The sequence below is a fragment of the Lathyrus oleraceus genome, chromosome 3 (assembly GCF_024323335.1).
Source record: "Lathyrus oleraceus cultivar Zhongwan6 chromosome 3, CAAS_Psat_ZW6_1.0, whole genome shotgun sequence".
In the NCBI taxonomy this organism is placed as follows: Eukaryota; Viridiplantae; Streptophyta; class Magnoliopsida; order Fabales; family Fabaceae; genus Lathyrus; species Lathyrus oleraceus.
In genome coordinates, this window is record NC_066581.1 from 289943957 (window position 1) to 289960774 (window position 16818).

A 16818-nucleotide genomic window follows, 5' to 3' on the forward strand; every position below is an offset into this window, starting at 1 on the left:
ATGTTCCTCACTATTTTATTTTCATCGATAATTACATTTGTTAATTTGATAGAGAATAATTTTAATTTTTAAATGTCAATTTTTTTCTTTATTTATCTTAAAATTATTATTTTTATATAATTTTATAATTAAATAAAATACTTTAAAAATATTTGATATTTAAATATATTTTATACTATATGAAATGAATTTATCCGAACACAAAATTTTATTGCTAGCAACGCATTTTGTTAAAAAAATTCATAGTTAATTCTAAAATTAGATTGGTCGTTTCCTTATACTCAAGATTGGTCAATCCTTCGTCGCATTACATTGGTCGAATATTGAACCAGAGAATCTCGGGAACCAGCGTGCACGAAACGACATCGTTTACTTCAGACTTAGAGAGAGAAAATTTTCCTTCTCTACCTCCTTAATTTCCTTCGTTTAACTCTCTTCATCATTCATTCACACAAATTCCTCTCTCTCTCTCTAACCTTCATCTTCAATCCTTCAAGGTACATATTCTCTTTTCCATCAACGATTTCACACTTTTATGCCGTTAATTTCAATTATTTTCTTTAGTTATGCTTGGATAATCTGTTTGTAGAATTTGAGTTTATGACTTTTTATGTTTGAAATAACAGAAAAGGGCTTCAAAGGGTACATGAACCCTCTCAAGATTGTGTTTTTTATGCATAATGTTTAGTTTTTATTCTAGCTTGTTTCATAATGCGTAAATATAGGTTAACAATACATGTAATTCATTGCAGTTAAAGTGTTCGATTAGTTTTCCTTCTAAAGCTGTTTTTCGCTGGTGATTTTCATGTGCTAGGGAGTTCTGAACTACTATGATATTGTAGTTTTAAATCCAACAAACAGATGGATAAGAAACAGCATTTTGCAATTTTTACAACTGCTAGCCTTCCGTGGCTGACCGGGACCGCAGTGAATCCTCTCTTTCGTGCGGCGTATCTTTACAAAGCTGGGGAAAGGAATGTCACCTTGTTGATCCCTTGGTTATCTTTGAAAGATCAACGAGTAGTATATCCAAACAATATGACATTTGATTCTCCGGAAGAGCAGGAGAAATATATCCGCCAATGGCTTGAGGATAGACTTGGATTTGCATCTGGTTTCAGCATAAAGTTTTATCCGGGAAAGGTATTGACTTTCTCTCACTGTTTTTACATTTTCCTTTAAACAAGAAATATTGTATAATCACACACAAAACCACGGAAATACGCACACGTGCAAGTGAAGACCTTAGTTTAAGTTTAACCATTAAGGAAAAAATGTTACTTTAGTGAAATGATTTGCTAATGAATGAGGTTTGCAATGAAGACTTGCAACCCTAAGTTGCCGATGTTTTATTAGTAATATGTTTTTATGTGACATACTTGGTATATAGCTTGGGGCATTTATTGGTTTGTAAGAATAAGAGTAGTCAATAGTGGCCGCTATAGCGGAGTGGAGAGGAGCGGAGGCCGCTATGAGAAGAGCCTTAGCGGTGCAAAACACTATAGTGGCCACTATAGGGTAAAAAGCGGGTACAGGGGCAGAGCAGTTTCCGGTTCGGTGCGGTTTCTGTCCTGCTATCCTTTTCCCTAAAAACTGATGTTACCCCTTAAATTAAAAAGGTTTTAAGGTTAATTTTGGATTTTTCAATCAAATATGAGTCGAGACTCAACCCTAACCTTCCTTCACCGACGTTTCTGCACTTTCAGCAATTCCAAAGAAAAATCACAAGTTCCTCCCTCACCTCACCTCTCTCTGCACTTTGTTGTTTCCTATGCACTTCGTTGTTTCCTCTGCACTTCATATGTTTTATTTAATAGCGACCATCCCGTTAGATGCTATCCTGCCATCCCATTTTTGGGGTCGGCCGCTCTATGCCACTATCTGGGATTGATTACTCTAATAAGAATCTCTATTTATGTTTTATTTAATTATCGTTTGCTTGAGTGTTTTCCAATTGACTTCACGTTACCTTTTATTTTAGAAGCAATGCTAATTTACGATATGCTTGCCATGTAGTTTTCTAGAGATAAAAGGAGCATTCTTGCTGTTGGCGATATTTCAGAAATTATCCCCGATGAAGATGCAGATATTGCTGTTCTAGAGGAGCCTGAGCATCTGACTTGGTATCACCATGGGAAAAGATGGAAAACTAAATTCAGGCTAGTTATAGGAATTATTCACACAAACTATTTAGAATATGTGAAAAGAGAGAAGAATGGAAAACTGCAAGCATTTTTACTCAAATATTTAAACAACTGGGTTGTTGGTATATACTGTCACAAGGTAAGTTAGCTTATTTTCACGGACAATAATAAAAATGAATCCAATGTTTACCTTGGCAATGCTTTAATGATGTTTTTTTTGGTGTATTCATTTGTGTGAGTAATCATCATCACAGTGGGAAATGAGACTTTGTTCTAATGCTTAGTTGTGATTTTTTATTTTTAATTTTAAGCTATCATGAACTTATTGCAACCATTGTGTGCGCTTGCTCTTCCGGAACTGATTAACTGTATGATTGTAGGTAATCAGACTATCTGCTGCCACTCAGGATTACCCTGGGTCCATCGTCTGTAACGTTCATGGAGTTAATCCAAAGTTCCTTGAGATTGGCAAAAAAAAAAGGGATCAACAAAAAAATCAAGACAATGCTTTTACCAAAGGTGCCTATTTTATTGGGAAAATGATATGGAGCAAAGGCTACAAAGAGCTGCTCCAACTTCTTAATGATCATCAAAAGGAATTATCTGCTCTTGAGCTTGATTTATTTGGAAGTGGAGAGGACTCTGATGAAGTTCAAAAAGCTGCTAACAAGCTGGAAATGACAGTTAGAGTTCATCCAGGCCGTGATCATGCTGATGAGCTATTTCATGAGTAAGTTTCATGTTTATTGCTTGCACTATGTGTTTTGTTTTTGTCTGAATGATGTGATTAAGTTTTTTTTTAAGGTTGTTGACAATTTTCTGATGATGGGAGTATGTGTATGTTTACACTTAACACTTTATTTCATGTACCTCAGTTTCAAATTGTTTCTTAATCCGAGCACAACAGACGTGGTTTGCACAACTACAGCAGAAGCTTTGGCAATGGGAAAAATCGTTGTGTGCGCAGACCATTGCTCAAATGAATTTTTCAAGCAGTTCCCGAATTGTTGGACGTATACAAACCACAAGGAATTTGTTCAACTCACACTTAAGGCATTGGCTGAAAAGCCTGACCAGCTTACTGATGATCAGATCCATGACCTTTCATGGAAGGCTGCGACAGAACGGTTTCTTAAGGCTGCTGACCTCGACAAGCCGCCTGATAGAAGATTATTGTCAAGAAGTACCTCAAACTATCTCTCTACTTCGTTAAGTTTGCAACAAACAGTTGAGGATGCATCGGCATATGTACATCATGTAGCTTCTGGGTTTGAAATATCGCGAAGAATATTTGGTGCCATTCCAGATAGCTTGCAACCTGATGAACAGCTACGCAAGGAACTCGGGTTTGTTAAAACTTCTGGGAAATAAGGTTTAAAAACTTATTATTATTAACAACTGTAGTTAAAATTTGTTGTTTAATTCCTAAGTTTGAGAGTTTGCTCATTTAAATGCTCTCTTTATAGTCAAGGTTGGAAATTAAAAGGGTTGTTGCCTTATATAAATATATAAATATGACATCTCTGTTTAGTATCAACCAAAGATGTTGGAAAATTTGACTATTACACCTCTGAGTTGAAATGACTGGTACAATTCATATTGTTTGTGTTGTGGTAATAAAATGAACCTATTGTCACTTCCATCATCAGCCAGACAAGTTCTGAAGCTGCATCAACACCTGCACCACCACCAAGCTCAGTATCACTACCACCAAGTCGAACATCACAACCGTAAAGGAATGAAGCCATTTCTTCATCCTTGTTTTCTTCCTCGCCATATCTTTATGAGGAAATCACTCCTGCAAGCAACTATGAACACAAGAAATCTAACTTTATTTCTGAGCTAAATGATCATAACTTTGAATCCTACTTCAACCAAGACCATTTCAATGAAACTTACCCCTACACTAGTGTGATTTTTTTACCCAAATAATCTAGTTTTTCAAAAAAAAAATCTCAAAATAACACACATTTCAAATAATTTCTCAAACTATCCATTTAAAAAAAAATACTCGTCAAAGCATTGATGTCAGACCAATTGGCGACTGCACCCAATTGTTAAGAGGAGACGCCAATTGGATTGACTTCTGCACCTAGTGTTGCCAATCTAATTAATGTATGCGTGTAATTTTTTAGTGCTGACGTCAATGGCTTGACACAAGTGTGTGGTGTTGTTTTAGTATAAATAGAGGTACCTTTTACTATTTCAACATCACACCTCTTTTCATAATTTTTTTAATTATCAGTAGCTCTATCATGATCGTTAAAAGAAATAGGCATGTAATTTATTTTACAACGAAGCTTGCGATGAAAATGCTTTTTGAAACCTCCAAAATTTCGAGCATCTTGAAAGGAGTTTGAAAAGTTGGTTGGACAGAGAGATTAAAGATGGAGAAAAAAATTAAAAGTATCGAGAGACTTGTCTCTTATATCTCAATTGTAGATGATAATAATGATATGCAGCGAATGTGGGTGCGAGTTAGAGATGACAATGATGTTAGGGATATGATGTCTGCATCAAATGATATTGTTTTGATTGTTGTCATCTCCTAGATATGTTGTGGTGTTATGTCTTAAGTCTTGTATTTGTTGTTTGTGTTGTTGTTTTTAAGTGTGTTTAAGTTGGTGTGATGTTTGTTATTAATATTGTTGTAGCAAAAAATTAATAATATATCAAAATTTAAGGATAGAAAAATTGAAAAGAAAAAATAAATTATGATGAAGAGGTTGCTCCAACATTGGGATAATTTTTTCGATTGTGTCCAGACTGACGACATATACTACATAATCTTATCATTTATCAGTCGTATCCATTTCTATTCTAATATGCGTTTTTGTTAAGAGGAAGCGCTAGTATCCATTTCTGTCTTGGGATCAATCTAGTTGGTCATGCGAGTAACCAAAAATATAGAATTTGGAAGACTAGCGCTTGTTTACCAATTTCGACGGTAAACAAATTGGCACACATGGTGGGACCAGTGCTTAAATCTCCGAAGTATTTAAAAGTTCTTTATTTATAGTTTCTCTAACTTTGTTGCATGAGATTAAGAAGTGGTAAAGTAACCACAAATAAGGAAGCAATACAAAAAAGGAGATACATAAGAAGAATGACGAATCCGCCAAATAACAATGGAGAGACTACGGTCGCAGTATCTATGTTCGAAGTAATCACATCCACGACGAGTACGACGATCATACCGTCGAGTACTCACAGTGGATCAATTTTATCTCCCGTGAGGACCCAGGGTTAATCGGTTACCCCTTATCCAGTAGGAACTAATGCATTCAGGCCATATGTGTCTGGATTTACAATGCCTTTGAACGGTTGCGAACAACCATATGGCATGCCAACTTTGATGATGGAAAATTTGCACAATGCGACGTCAATATTTGTTGATCCATTGATGAACATATTCTCGCCTTTACAAGGGTATGAGTCGGTTGTTAATAATGTGGGCTGAGTCAACCAACCCCCAGGGGTGGGATTTTTTGTCCAACAAATGCCCAATTTTACTACAAACTCTACAACAGTTTTAAGACAGCAAATGGATGAAAGTAACCATGAGATGGTTCATATGCTTGCCTCAAAAATGGGCACAATATTCAATCCCTTGATTCAAAATACCATCCAAACAAACTAACAAATGGCAACGCAAATGACGCGAATTGCAGACTTCTTTGGGGTTCCACAAACGCCTCAACAACTTTGAAGGGAACATGTTTTAGAAAACCAAGGAGCAATCCTTGAGGAAGACCCTACCATTAACCAAGCCCATCGAAATGCACCCCGTATAGACGTGGAAAATCAGGGGGTTGGAGTCAAACCTCCCAGGAACGAACAACAAGTGCCCGAGGAAAGGGAACCAAGGATGGTAATGGTTAATAAGAATCAAGACGCAGACGAAGTCTTACATAGAGTTCGACACGATGACATGGCAGGAGATAACAACTTGGCTGCCATGGTCGAAGTGATTATGATGCGAAATGGGGTAAACATTGGCCTCCATAGGCCAAATTATATCTCCCCATTGTCGGAGTACATTTTGCACATCGAATTGCTTAGAGGATTGAAAGTCCCAAAATTCACGAAATTTTCTAGTGACACTAGTGAATCTATGTGACAAGGTATCTAAATGAGGCAAGGGACATCGCCAATAATGAAAATCCGAGAATAAAATATTTCCCCAGTTCTCTCACTAAGAATGCCTTTACATGGTTCACTATGCTCCCAACGAATTTGATTCATGATTGGACTCGTCTAGAGAGAATTGGCTAATATTAAGCGCAAGTTTACTGAGCCAATAGATGATTATCTCAATAGATTCCGTTTGTTGAAGGCAAGGTGTTTCACACAAGTGCCTGAGCCAGAGTTAGTCAAAATGGCCGCTGACGATTTAGATTATTCCATCAGGAAGACATTAGACACCCATTACTTGAGGGATATGGCCCAGTTGGCCGATAGAGTTCAACAGGTAGAGTGCCTGAAGGCTGAAAAAGCCAGAGCAAGTAAGAATAATAGGAGAGAAAGGGTAGCATACATCGAATTAGATAAATATTATCAAGAAACATATAGCTATCCTGTAAGTTTTGACGAAAGCGAAATCGACCTGGCCTAACTAAAACAAGGGCCACCCTATTCATGCAAGGTACTTCCGCCTTTGAATGGGAAGTACCTGGTCGAATCGGAAAAGAGCGACAAATTCCCTAAGAAAAGATATACTTCCGACGTTACCAAATGTGACAAAAGTTTTGGCTTGCTAGTCAACGATGGCCAAATGATAGTGCTTCCTGACGCTAAAATACCTCCATTAGAATAACGAAAGAAAAGAGGTTTTTGTAAATATCCCAATTTTTTGGGCCACAAAACCTCACAGCGTTTTCTTTTCAGGGATCTTGTGCAGAAGACGATTAAGGATGGGAGACTGAAGTTTAGGAACAAAGCTAAGTCCTAGATGAAGATGGATTCAGACCCTCTGCAGGTGGAAGATGCCCATTACACTAAGGCTGCCATTGTCGACATGGTCGAAGTGTCTGAAGGTTACCACTGTGATCGAAACCACTGAGGGTTTCAATCAAGAAACCAACATGACTGAGGCTACTGAGGGCCTTATAGTCAAATTGAAAAAGTTGAAAATTACTGATGGCACCAACTTGGAAGTTAACACGGTCGAGGTGAGCAAAGAGACTAAGATGGATACTGACGAGGAAAACACCTAGCAAAATAAAGAGCAAGTAAGTGTGGCTTACCCAAAGAATGACGAAGGCTTAGCGGAGTTCCTCCATTGTTGCCAATGAAAGAAATCTTAAGTGATGTTATGCCCTAGGTGCATCTCCGTCTTCGACAAGAAGGCTATGGAGAACATATAGAGAGTTTGGGTGGCTAGTCACAGAAGAAACTAGAAAGATACCCGCAATCACTACACTTTCGACAAAAAGGGAGTCCCTCGAAGGTAGCAACAAGGAGATCGAAACCTCCAGGATAACATGCCATCTACCTTCAAACCAACGGCGGATGCTCCCATAGGAAGGTGGGTGAAGCCTGCTAAGAAGAAAGAGAGAGGCCAAGAGAAATGACAGAGTTTTGAAGTGGGTCGAGGCTCCTCAATAGCCTATTGAAAGGCATTCCAAGTGTCAAGACAACAAACCTATAGATCTGAGAATTATAAGGGCAAGAATCCCATGTCGAGGTCTCAGTGGCGAAGGCAACAGAGGAGAAGGAAAGCAGAAAGGGAAGCTAATGAGAAATCAATGACGAAGTCTAACACCAATCATCCTCTAAAAGAGGATAGAGGCGAAGAGAAAAAGGCAGTAGGGAGAAAGTTGTTTCCTACTCAAAAGGAAGAGTCTGAAGACAAGTTAGAACGACCACCGACGAATGACAATATGTTGACAGATAACTTTGACACAGGGTCCGAACCCTCTTTAGACATCAAATGTAACGTGGTCTCCATACTACCAGTAGATAATGACCAAGACACAAAGATCGAAGAATCCAAGGAAACTACTGAGGAAGAAATAACCAAGCATATGCCAATGTGTTACTACATAATGAATAATGGTTGTGTCGAAGAACAAAATGCTTTCTTTGAAAGATCTAACGAGGAAATGAAGAATCATCTGAAACCCCTTTTCATCAGGGGAACAATGGATAATGTAGGGATCAGCAAAATTTTGGTAGATGGTGGTAAGTAAACCCGATGCCACACTTTATGTTGAAGAAAATTGAAAAATTCGACACAAATCTCAAACCACATAATATGGTGTTATCGAATTATGAAGGAAAAATTTGCCACACCTTGGGAGTGATCCAGGTAGACCTAACAGTTGGTATTATCACTAGGCCAACCATGTTTATGGTTATCGCGTCAAACGCTAATTATAACATGCTTTTGGGCCGTGAATGGATACACGACATTGGGGCAGTACCCTCTTTGTTCCACCAAAGAATCTCTATATGGAGGAATGATGGTATAGTAGAAAATATCGAGGTTGACCAAGGTTACTTCATGGCCGAGGTTAATCACATAAATAAGCGTCATTTCAACAAGAACCTGGCGAATATTGCTCCATGCAGTCCTGATGGGTTTACATTTTCACCTACTGATACAACATTTTATTCCCTTCATATACATACAACCCATGGTTTTCAATGGGACAAAGAGGTCGTGGGAGAAGACTTTGAATTCGGAGGGACGTCAGGTGTCAAGCCAACTGACCGGGGAGATGAAGATAATGAATATGCCTGAGTCTAAAGTATTTGAAAAGACTTTGGCTTATATAGCCGAAAATAGACCAAAGGCGGCCTTAGAGGCTGAAGTTAAGTATATGGCCGTCGAAGCCAATGAAACTGAAGTGAACCTCGAAGGGCCTGGTGTAAATTTCGAACCAGAGCCACCCGATAAAATTCAAATTGAGGCGCCAAGCCAGAGGCTCGGTTCTATCTATGATGATGAGCCTTTGGGATTCAAAAGGGATCCGCTGGTATCCAACATAAAAATGCTAGCATATGATCCCCTAGAGGAAATCGACTTGTGGGAGGGAACAATTAAAATACCAATGTATATAAGCGCCAACCTTGGCCCAAAACTTACAGTCGAAGTGATCCAACTTCTGAAGGAGTACAAATGATGTTTCGCTTAGGACTATGATAAGATGCTTGGATTGAGTAGAGAATTGGTAGAACTAAAGTTACCTATCAAGCCTGGTAGGAAGCCAATTAAATAGGCTTCATGGCAGTTCACACCAAAAATCTTGTCAAAGATCAAGGAAGAAGTCGAAAGGCTCCTCAAGTGTAAGTCCATTCGCACCATAAAGTATGTCAAATGGATTGCTAATAGACTTCCCGTCTTTAAAAAGAGTGGGACTTTGAGGGTTTGTATTGACTTTAGAGATCTGAATGCTGTGAACCCAAAGGATGAGTATCGAATGCCTGTGGCAGAAATGCTTATTGATTCTGCTGCAGGCTTTGAGTATCTTAGTATGCTTGATGGATACTCTAGATACAATCAAAATTTTATTGCTGAGGAAGATGTGCCAAAAATGGAATTTTGATGTCCTGGAGCCTTAGGAGCACCTACAAATGGGTGGTGATGCCTTTTGGTTTAAAAAATGTTGGGGCAACCTACCAAAGAGTGGTGAATTCTATTTTTCATGATTTTATAGAAACATTTATGAAAATTTATATTGATGATATAATTGTCAAGTTTGTATCAGGGGAAAATCATGTAGGTTATCTTCGACAATCATTCGAAAGAATGAGGAAACATGGTCTGAAGATGAATCCTCTCAAATGTACGTTTTATGTGTAGGCATGGGAGTTTTTAGGCTTTGTGGTCCATAAAAAGGGGATCAAAATCAGTCAGAATAAGACCAAGGACATTATGGAGGAAAAATCGCCATCAACAAAGAAGGAGCTGCAGTCTTTATTGAGTAAGATCAACTTCTTTAGGAGGTTCATCTCAAACCTAAGTGGCAAGACTAATTCCTTTTCTCCTCTACTTCGACTGAAGAAGGAATGTTTCGAATGGGGGCAGACGCAGCAGGAAGCCTTCGACAAAATCAAAGATTATCTTGTTTGTCCTCCAATTCTAGTGCCTCCTTGTAGAAGTTAGAGTATGAGGTTGTACATTTCTACGTCTGAGGTAACTATAGGGAGCATGCTTGCTTAAGAGGATGAAAATGGCGTCGAAAGAGCCATTCATTATCTTAGTCGAGTCCTCAATGATGCAAAAAACATATATAGCATGATTGTGAAATTGTGTCTTTGTCTATACTTTTCTTGTACCAAGTTAAAAAATTATATAAAACACATTGATGTGTATGTATCGTCTCATTTTGATGTTATTAAGTATATGTTATCTTAGTCATTCCTACACAGTCGAATTGGAAAATGGGAACTTGCCTTAACTGAGTACTCCCTAACTTATATGCCTTTAAATGACATTAAAGGGAATGTGGTCGCAAACTTTATAGTAGACCATTCCATAGTCGAGAATTCCCAGAATTATATAGAGCTTGAGCCTTGGAAATTGTATTTTGATGGTTCTCGTCACAAAAATGGAACGGGTATTGGAATATTGATTATCTCTCCTAATAAAATTCCAACAAAATTCAAGTATAAGATCAAAGGTCCTTGATCAAACAATGAGGCTGAATACAAAGCTTTGATAGCCGGCCTTGAAATGCTGTTGGAATCGAGGGCAACTAGAGTCAAGATAATTGGTGACTGATAACATGAAATTATATCACATTTTAAGACTTAATTTAATTAGATTATATTATCATTTACGTTAATTTATCCCATTTTATCAGATATTATGCAGTATTTCTTTTCTATTTACATCAGGTACCCATTTTGAAGCAAAAGTGAAAAAGGGAAGAAAAGGAGGTGTAAAAAGCAATAAAAAGGAAACAAATAACCAAGACCAAGCCCAGCCCAAAAGAAAGCGCACGTTGCCCCTGTGACGGGCGTCACAAGGGTTGTGACGAGCGTCACGCGAAGTAGCCTTGTGACGGACGTCACACATGGTGTGACGAGCGTCACACCAGTCCACTAGCTTTTTGGCGCAAGTTACGCTCTCAGAAGAATGGAAGTAACGTTGAGGACTTCGTGTCCTATTCCCAAGCCGTGTATTTAGCCATGCTGAAGACTCGTAGGGAACGGAATGCAGTTACCAAGGCTATTATAAATAGCCATCTCCTCTCTTTGCCGTAAGGAGAGTTTTTGGCACGCTCAGTTTTGCGGAAGCTCTGCCAAATTTTCCTTTCACGCCTTTGCTTATTTTTCTTCCTTTCCAGCATTGTTCATTTTATTTATTTCTTTTGCAAGCTTTACTTTCTCTTTTCCCTTGCAATTTATCTTTCCCGTTTTTAGCTTTTAGATATTTTTCGCGTAATAGTTTCTACACCGGAAACTACTGTGCAACTTTATACCGGATTTAACCTTACGTTATATTCGAGTTTTATTTCCTTGATTTATTTTACTGCTTAATTGAAGAATCGAAGAACAAATCCTACCGGCTTGTGGTGGAGTGTTCAAGACCATTGTATTACGCATTCAGGTTTTTTAATTGTTATTTAATTTTTAATGTTTTATTCTATTGTTTATTCATATTGCCTGCCTGGAATGAGTCTGTTTATGCATGATATAAATTCTTGTTTATTTAGCATGTCTGGCTAATTTGCCTAGGTATCGGTATGTAAAGTAAGCAGAATAAGGGATCGAGACTGAGTCGGTCTATCTACACTTAAAATCAAAATCAATCTTTTTATGGTCTCAACTTACAGGTTTAATAACAAGATTTTTTACAAAAGTAAAAGACATAAAGAAGTTAAAATCAATAGAGCGAGAGTTTGAGATTTTAACTGGACAGTGTAAGTTAGGCATTAATTCTAGATCAGGGCGAGAGCAAGTTTTAGAGTTAATTAAATTCTGACCTTTTCCAAAAAGTATTTTTAAAGATTGAATGTGAGGACGAGAGTTAAGCATTTGGATTTAATTATATAACCTAAGTCAACAGAGCGAGAGTTTGAGATAAGGGTGTTTAAAACAGTCAGTATTTTCTTAAAAAGAGTTTCTGCAACTTTATTGTTTTCAAAATATGGTTTTTGACTTAATTATAAGTGACAGCAACATTAATATAAAATCATGGTTTATTCAACAGAGCGAGAGTTTGAGATAGAACCTTTAACCAATAAAGTTAACCGAAACGATTCATTTTAAAACCAAGAAACCGACAAAGACTTGATTCCCTAGTTTTGACGAATTACATACCGATATCCGTTTTATTAATATTTAATCTAGACATTAGTTTAGCTCTTAGTTTTTCCCCAAACAATCAAACATCTTCACCTTAGATTTACGTAGTAACTTTAGATAACGGTATATCGATTCATAAGTCCCTGTGGGATCAATATCTTTTAAAACTACGCGATAGAACTGTGCACTTGCAGTTTGTATCCCATTCTCGACTCACCCAGTCGAGCGATCAAGTTTTTGGCGCCGTTGCCGGGGAATTTTATTCAATATCGATATCGTAACTCTTCCGTTACGCTGTAGAGACTAAGGTTTCTTTTTCTTCTATTTTCTTTCTTTCGTTGATTTGTATGCCACGCACTCGCTCTCAAGGCGAACCGCTCTATTTACGAATCAACGATATCGAACTATATCTCCGAGTCTTACGACGAATTCGGGAATATCGTGCTGAAAACAATCTCCCTCCTATAGACCTTCCTGATCTCAAAGATTTTCCTTCTTTAACCGAGATGGCAGAACCAGCTCGTGCTCTTAGAGATTACGCCGCTCCATCGCAAGATGAACCGCATTCAAGTATTGCTCCACCCGCAATCGAAGCAAACAACTTTGAACTTAAACCTTCGTTGTTGCAGGCTGTGCAACAGAACCAATTCTCTGGAAATCTTACCGAAGATCCAAACCTTCATTTATCCGTATTTGTCCAATACGCTGATACTGTTAAAGCTAATGGTGTCACTTCAGAGGCAATTCGACTTCGTCTTTTTCCTTTCTCATTAAGAGATAGCGCTAGAAGATGGCTTCAATCTCTTCCTTCCAACTCAGTCACCACATGGAACGAGTTGAAGAAAGTTTTTCTTGCCCGATATTTTCCACCAAGCAAAACAGCTATGTTAAGAGCCCAGATAAACGGATTTAAACAGAAAGACAACGAGTCTCTTTTCGAAGCATGGGAAAGATACAAAGACATGATGAGACTTTGCCCACACCATGGTTTGGAAGACTGGTTAGTAATTCACACATTTTATAATGGTCTCTTATACAACACAAGGTTAACAATAGACGCCGCTACAGGTGGTGCACTAATGAACAAACCTTATGCTGATGCTTACCAGCTTATCGAGAGCATGGCCCAAAACCACTATCAGTGGGGAACCGAACGAACAACAGTGGAAAAACCTCAACCGAAAACTGGCATGTACGAGATAAGTAACCTTGATCACGTCAATGCAAAAGTGGATGCTTTGGTCCAGAAGATTGAAAGTTTAAACGTATCACCTCCAGCAGCCGTGGTTGCTATAACTCAGAATTGCGAGGTCTGTGGAATCCAAGGCCACACTCCTGCGGAATGTCAACTCTTGACTGGAATCCAAACAGAGCAAGTAAACTATGCTCAAGGAAGCCCCTATTCGAATACCTATAACCCAAATTGGAAGAACCATCCAAACTTCTCATATAAGAGTAATAATGCTTTATACGCACCTGGACAGTCTCCAAATCAAGCCCCATCTATACCTCCAGGATATCAGAAACCGAATCCTAACAATAATACCCCTAGAAAATCCAACTTGGAAATCATGATGGAAAACTTTATAGCTTCCCAACAACAAACCAATAAAGATTTCTTAAACCAGAACATACACACTGGCGAACAACTTAAACAACTAGCAAGCAAAGTAGATGCCTTGGCTACCCATAACAAAATGCTGGAAACGCAAATATCTCAAGTAGCTCAACAACAAGCACCTACCGCTGCACCAACTGGTACATTCCCTGGACAGCCCCAACCCAATCCGAGAAGCCAAGCTCATGCAATTATATTGAGAAGTGGAACGGAAGTGGAAGGACCGTCTGACCCAAGGATAGAAAACCAAAACCCTGAGAAATCCACTGAGGAAAGTGAACCTAAGGAAAAGGAAGAGAGTAATAAGGAAACCCTAGAAAAGAAGGAACCTTATGTACCTCCACCACCTTACAAACCACCTATACCTTACCCTCAAAGGCTTGTTAAAACCAAAGATGTAGGCCAATTTAGAAAATTTGTTGATCTCCTTAAACAATTAAACGTTACAATTCCGTTTACCGAAGCTATTACGCAGATGCCCTCATATGCTAAATTCTTAAAAGAAATTCTTTCTAATAAGAGGAAACTTGAGGATAGCGAAACCGTTACACTCCCTGCCGAATGTAGCGCTATAATCCAAAACATGCCCCCTAAACTCAAGGATCCGGGTAGCTTCTCTATACCCTGTCACATAGGAAAATTTGTCATCGACAAAGCCTTATGCGATTTAGGAGCCGGAATTAGCGTTATGCCCTTATCCATATGTAAGAAACTGGAGATGGGAGAATTAAGACCGACCAAAATGTCTTTGCAATTAGCAGATCGTTCCATCAAATATCCTGTAGGAATCCTTGAAAACGTTCCCGTACGCATAGGTCAGTTTTACATTCCCACTGACTTCACAATTATGGACATTAGAGAAGATGATACGACACCTATTATACTAGGAAGACCATTCTTAGCAACTGCCGGTGCAATCATAGACGTAAAACGAGGACGACTCACCTTCGAAGTAGGTGAAGAAAAAATTGAATTCATTCTTTCCCAATTCTTGAAAGCACCTGCAATAGAAGATACATGTTACTTCATGGATATCATCGATGAATGCATAAAAGAAGCAGAGTCAGGAGAAGACAAACCATCAGACTATCTTTTAGAGGACAAATCTAAACAATGCCTAGCAATAACACCAGATCCTACGCAGTGTCTTAACAAACCAACCCCTGATTTGAAAACACTTCCCAAAAATCTGAGATATGAATTCCTAGACTTAGAACTTGAACGACCTGTGATAGTTAATGCAGATCTAGGAAGACTCGAAACAGAAAAACTCCTACATATCTTAAGAAAATATCCAACTGCACTAGGATACCACATCACCGATCTTAAAGGAATAAGCCCTTCTATTTGTATGCACCGCATCATGTTAGAAGAAGACTGTAAAACCTCTAGGGAACACCAGAGAAGACTAAATCCGATCCTAAGTGAGGTAGTAAAGAAAGAAATAACCAAGTTATTAGAAGCAGGTATTATATATCCTATATCTGACAGCAAATAGGTTAGTCCTGTACACGTTGTACCAAAGAAAGGAGGCATAACCGTTATTGAAAACGAAAAAGGAGAAACTATAACTAAACGAATCGAATCGGGATGGAGAATGTGCATTGATTATAGGAAACTAAACAAAGCAACCCGAAAAGATCATTTCCCTTTACCATTCATTGACCAAATGTTAGAACGATTAGCTAAACATTCACATTTCTGTTATTTAGACGGTTATTCAGGCTTCTTTCAAATACCAATTCACCCTGATGACCAAGAAAAGACAACATTCACATGCCCTTTTGGTACCTTCGCGTATAGACGAATGTCGTTTGATCTGTGTAATGCCCCTGCAACTTTTCAAAGATGCATGATGGCAATATTCGCCGACTTTCTCGAAAACATCATGGAAGTATTCATGGATGACTTTTCTGTATACGGACAAAGTTTCGAAGAATGCCTTGAAAACCTGGAAAGAGTTCTGGAGCGATGTGTAAAAGTAAACTTAGTACTTAATTGGGAAAAGTGCCACTTTATGGTACAAGAAGGAATTGTTTTAGGACACATCATCTCGAACAGAGGAATTGAAGTAGACAAAGCCAAAATAGAGGTAATCGAAAATCTTCAACCCCCAAGAACCGTGAGAGAAGTACGAAGCTTTTTAGGACACGCCGGTTTTTACCGACGATTCATCAAAGACTTCTCTAAGATAACTAAACCCTTAACCGGACTGTTGATGAAAGATGCTGAATTCATATTCGACGATAACTGTTTAAAAGCATTTCAAACTCTTAAACAAGCATTGATCTCCGCACCCATTATGCAGACACCAGACTGGAATGAACCATTCGAAATAATGTGCGATGCCAGTGATTATGCTGTAGGTGCTGTTTTAGGACAAAGAAAGGATAAAAAGCTTCACGTTATATATTACGCTAGCAGAACCCTGGATGAAGCGCAGATGAATTATGCCACAACCGAGAAAGAACTCCTAGCAGTGGTATTTGCGCTAGATAAATTTCGTTCTTACCTGGTAGGAGCCAAAATAATAGTTTACACTGATCACGCTGCTATCAGGTACCTTTTAACAAAAAAGGATGCTAAACCTAGACTCCTAAGATGGATCTTGTTACTACAAGAATTCGACTTAGAAATCAAGGACAAGAAAGGAACTGAAAACGTAGTAGCAGACCACCTCTCTAGACTTGAGAACCTTGAACCAGAAAGAACATCCATTAATGATGATTTCTCGTATGATAAACTCATAGCTACTTTGGAAGAGAACAACTCCGACATGCAAGTAGAAACCACCTTAGC

General features: G+C 38.4%; 1 protein-coding gene and 1 pseudogene across 2 annotated transcripts; one reads left to right on the forward strand and one right to left on the reverse strand.

The window, feature by feature from the left end:
• Nucleotides 1-266: 266 nt before the first annotated feature.
• Nucleotides 267-3709, forward strand: LOC127127129 (digalactosyldiacylglycerol synthase 2, chloroplastic). Of its 2 annotated transcripts, none has more exons than XM_051056250.1 (5): nucleotides 267-497; nucleotides 815-1143; nucleotides 2017-2283; nucleotides 2525-2874; nucleotides 3020-3709. In XM_051056250.1, the coding sequence occupies exons 2-5, from the start codon at nucleotides 862-864 to the stop codon at nucleotides 3513-3515; spliced, it is 1395 nt and encodes a 464-aa protein (XP_050912207.1). In that variant the 5' UTR covers nucleotides 267-497; nucleotides 815-861; the 3' UTR covers nucleotides 3516-3709. The 2 variants fall into 2 exon arrangements, with proteins under 2 accessions (XP_050912207.1, XP_050912208.1); XM_051056251.1 differs by having other exon boundaries at nucleotides 273-497; nucleotides 753-1143.
• A 9583-nt stretch (nucleotides 3710-13292) lies between these two features.
• Nucleotides 13293-13392, reverse strand: LOC127133817 (uncharacterized; annotated as a pseudogene).
• Nucleotides 13393-16818: the final 3426 nt, after the last annotated feature.

Coding starts and splice junctions, on each gene's coding strand:
- LOC127127129 (XM_051056250.1), top strand. CDS start 862: ATGGATAAGAAACAGCATTTTGCAATTTTTACAACTGCTAGCCTTCCG. Junction 1,144..2,016: donor TAAAGTTTTATCCGGGAAAG/GTATTGACTTTC, acceptor CTTGCCATGTAG/TTTTCTAGAGATAAAAGGAG. Junction 2,875..3,019: donor GCTGATGAGCTATTTCATGA/GTAAGTTTCATG, acceptor CATGTACCTCAG/TTTCAAATTGTTTCTTAATC.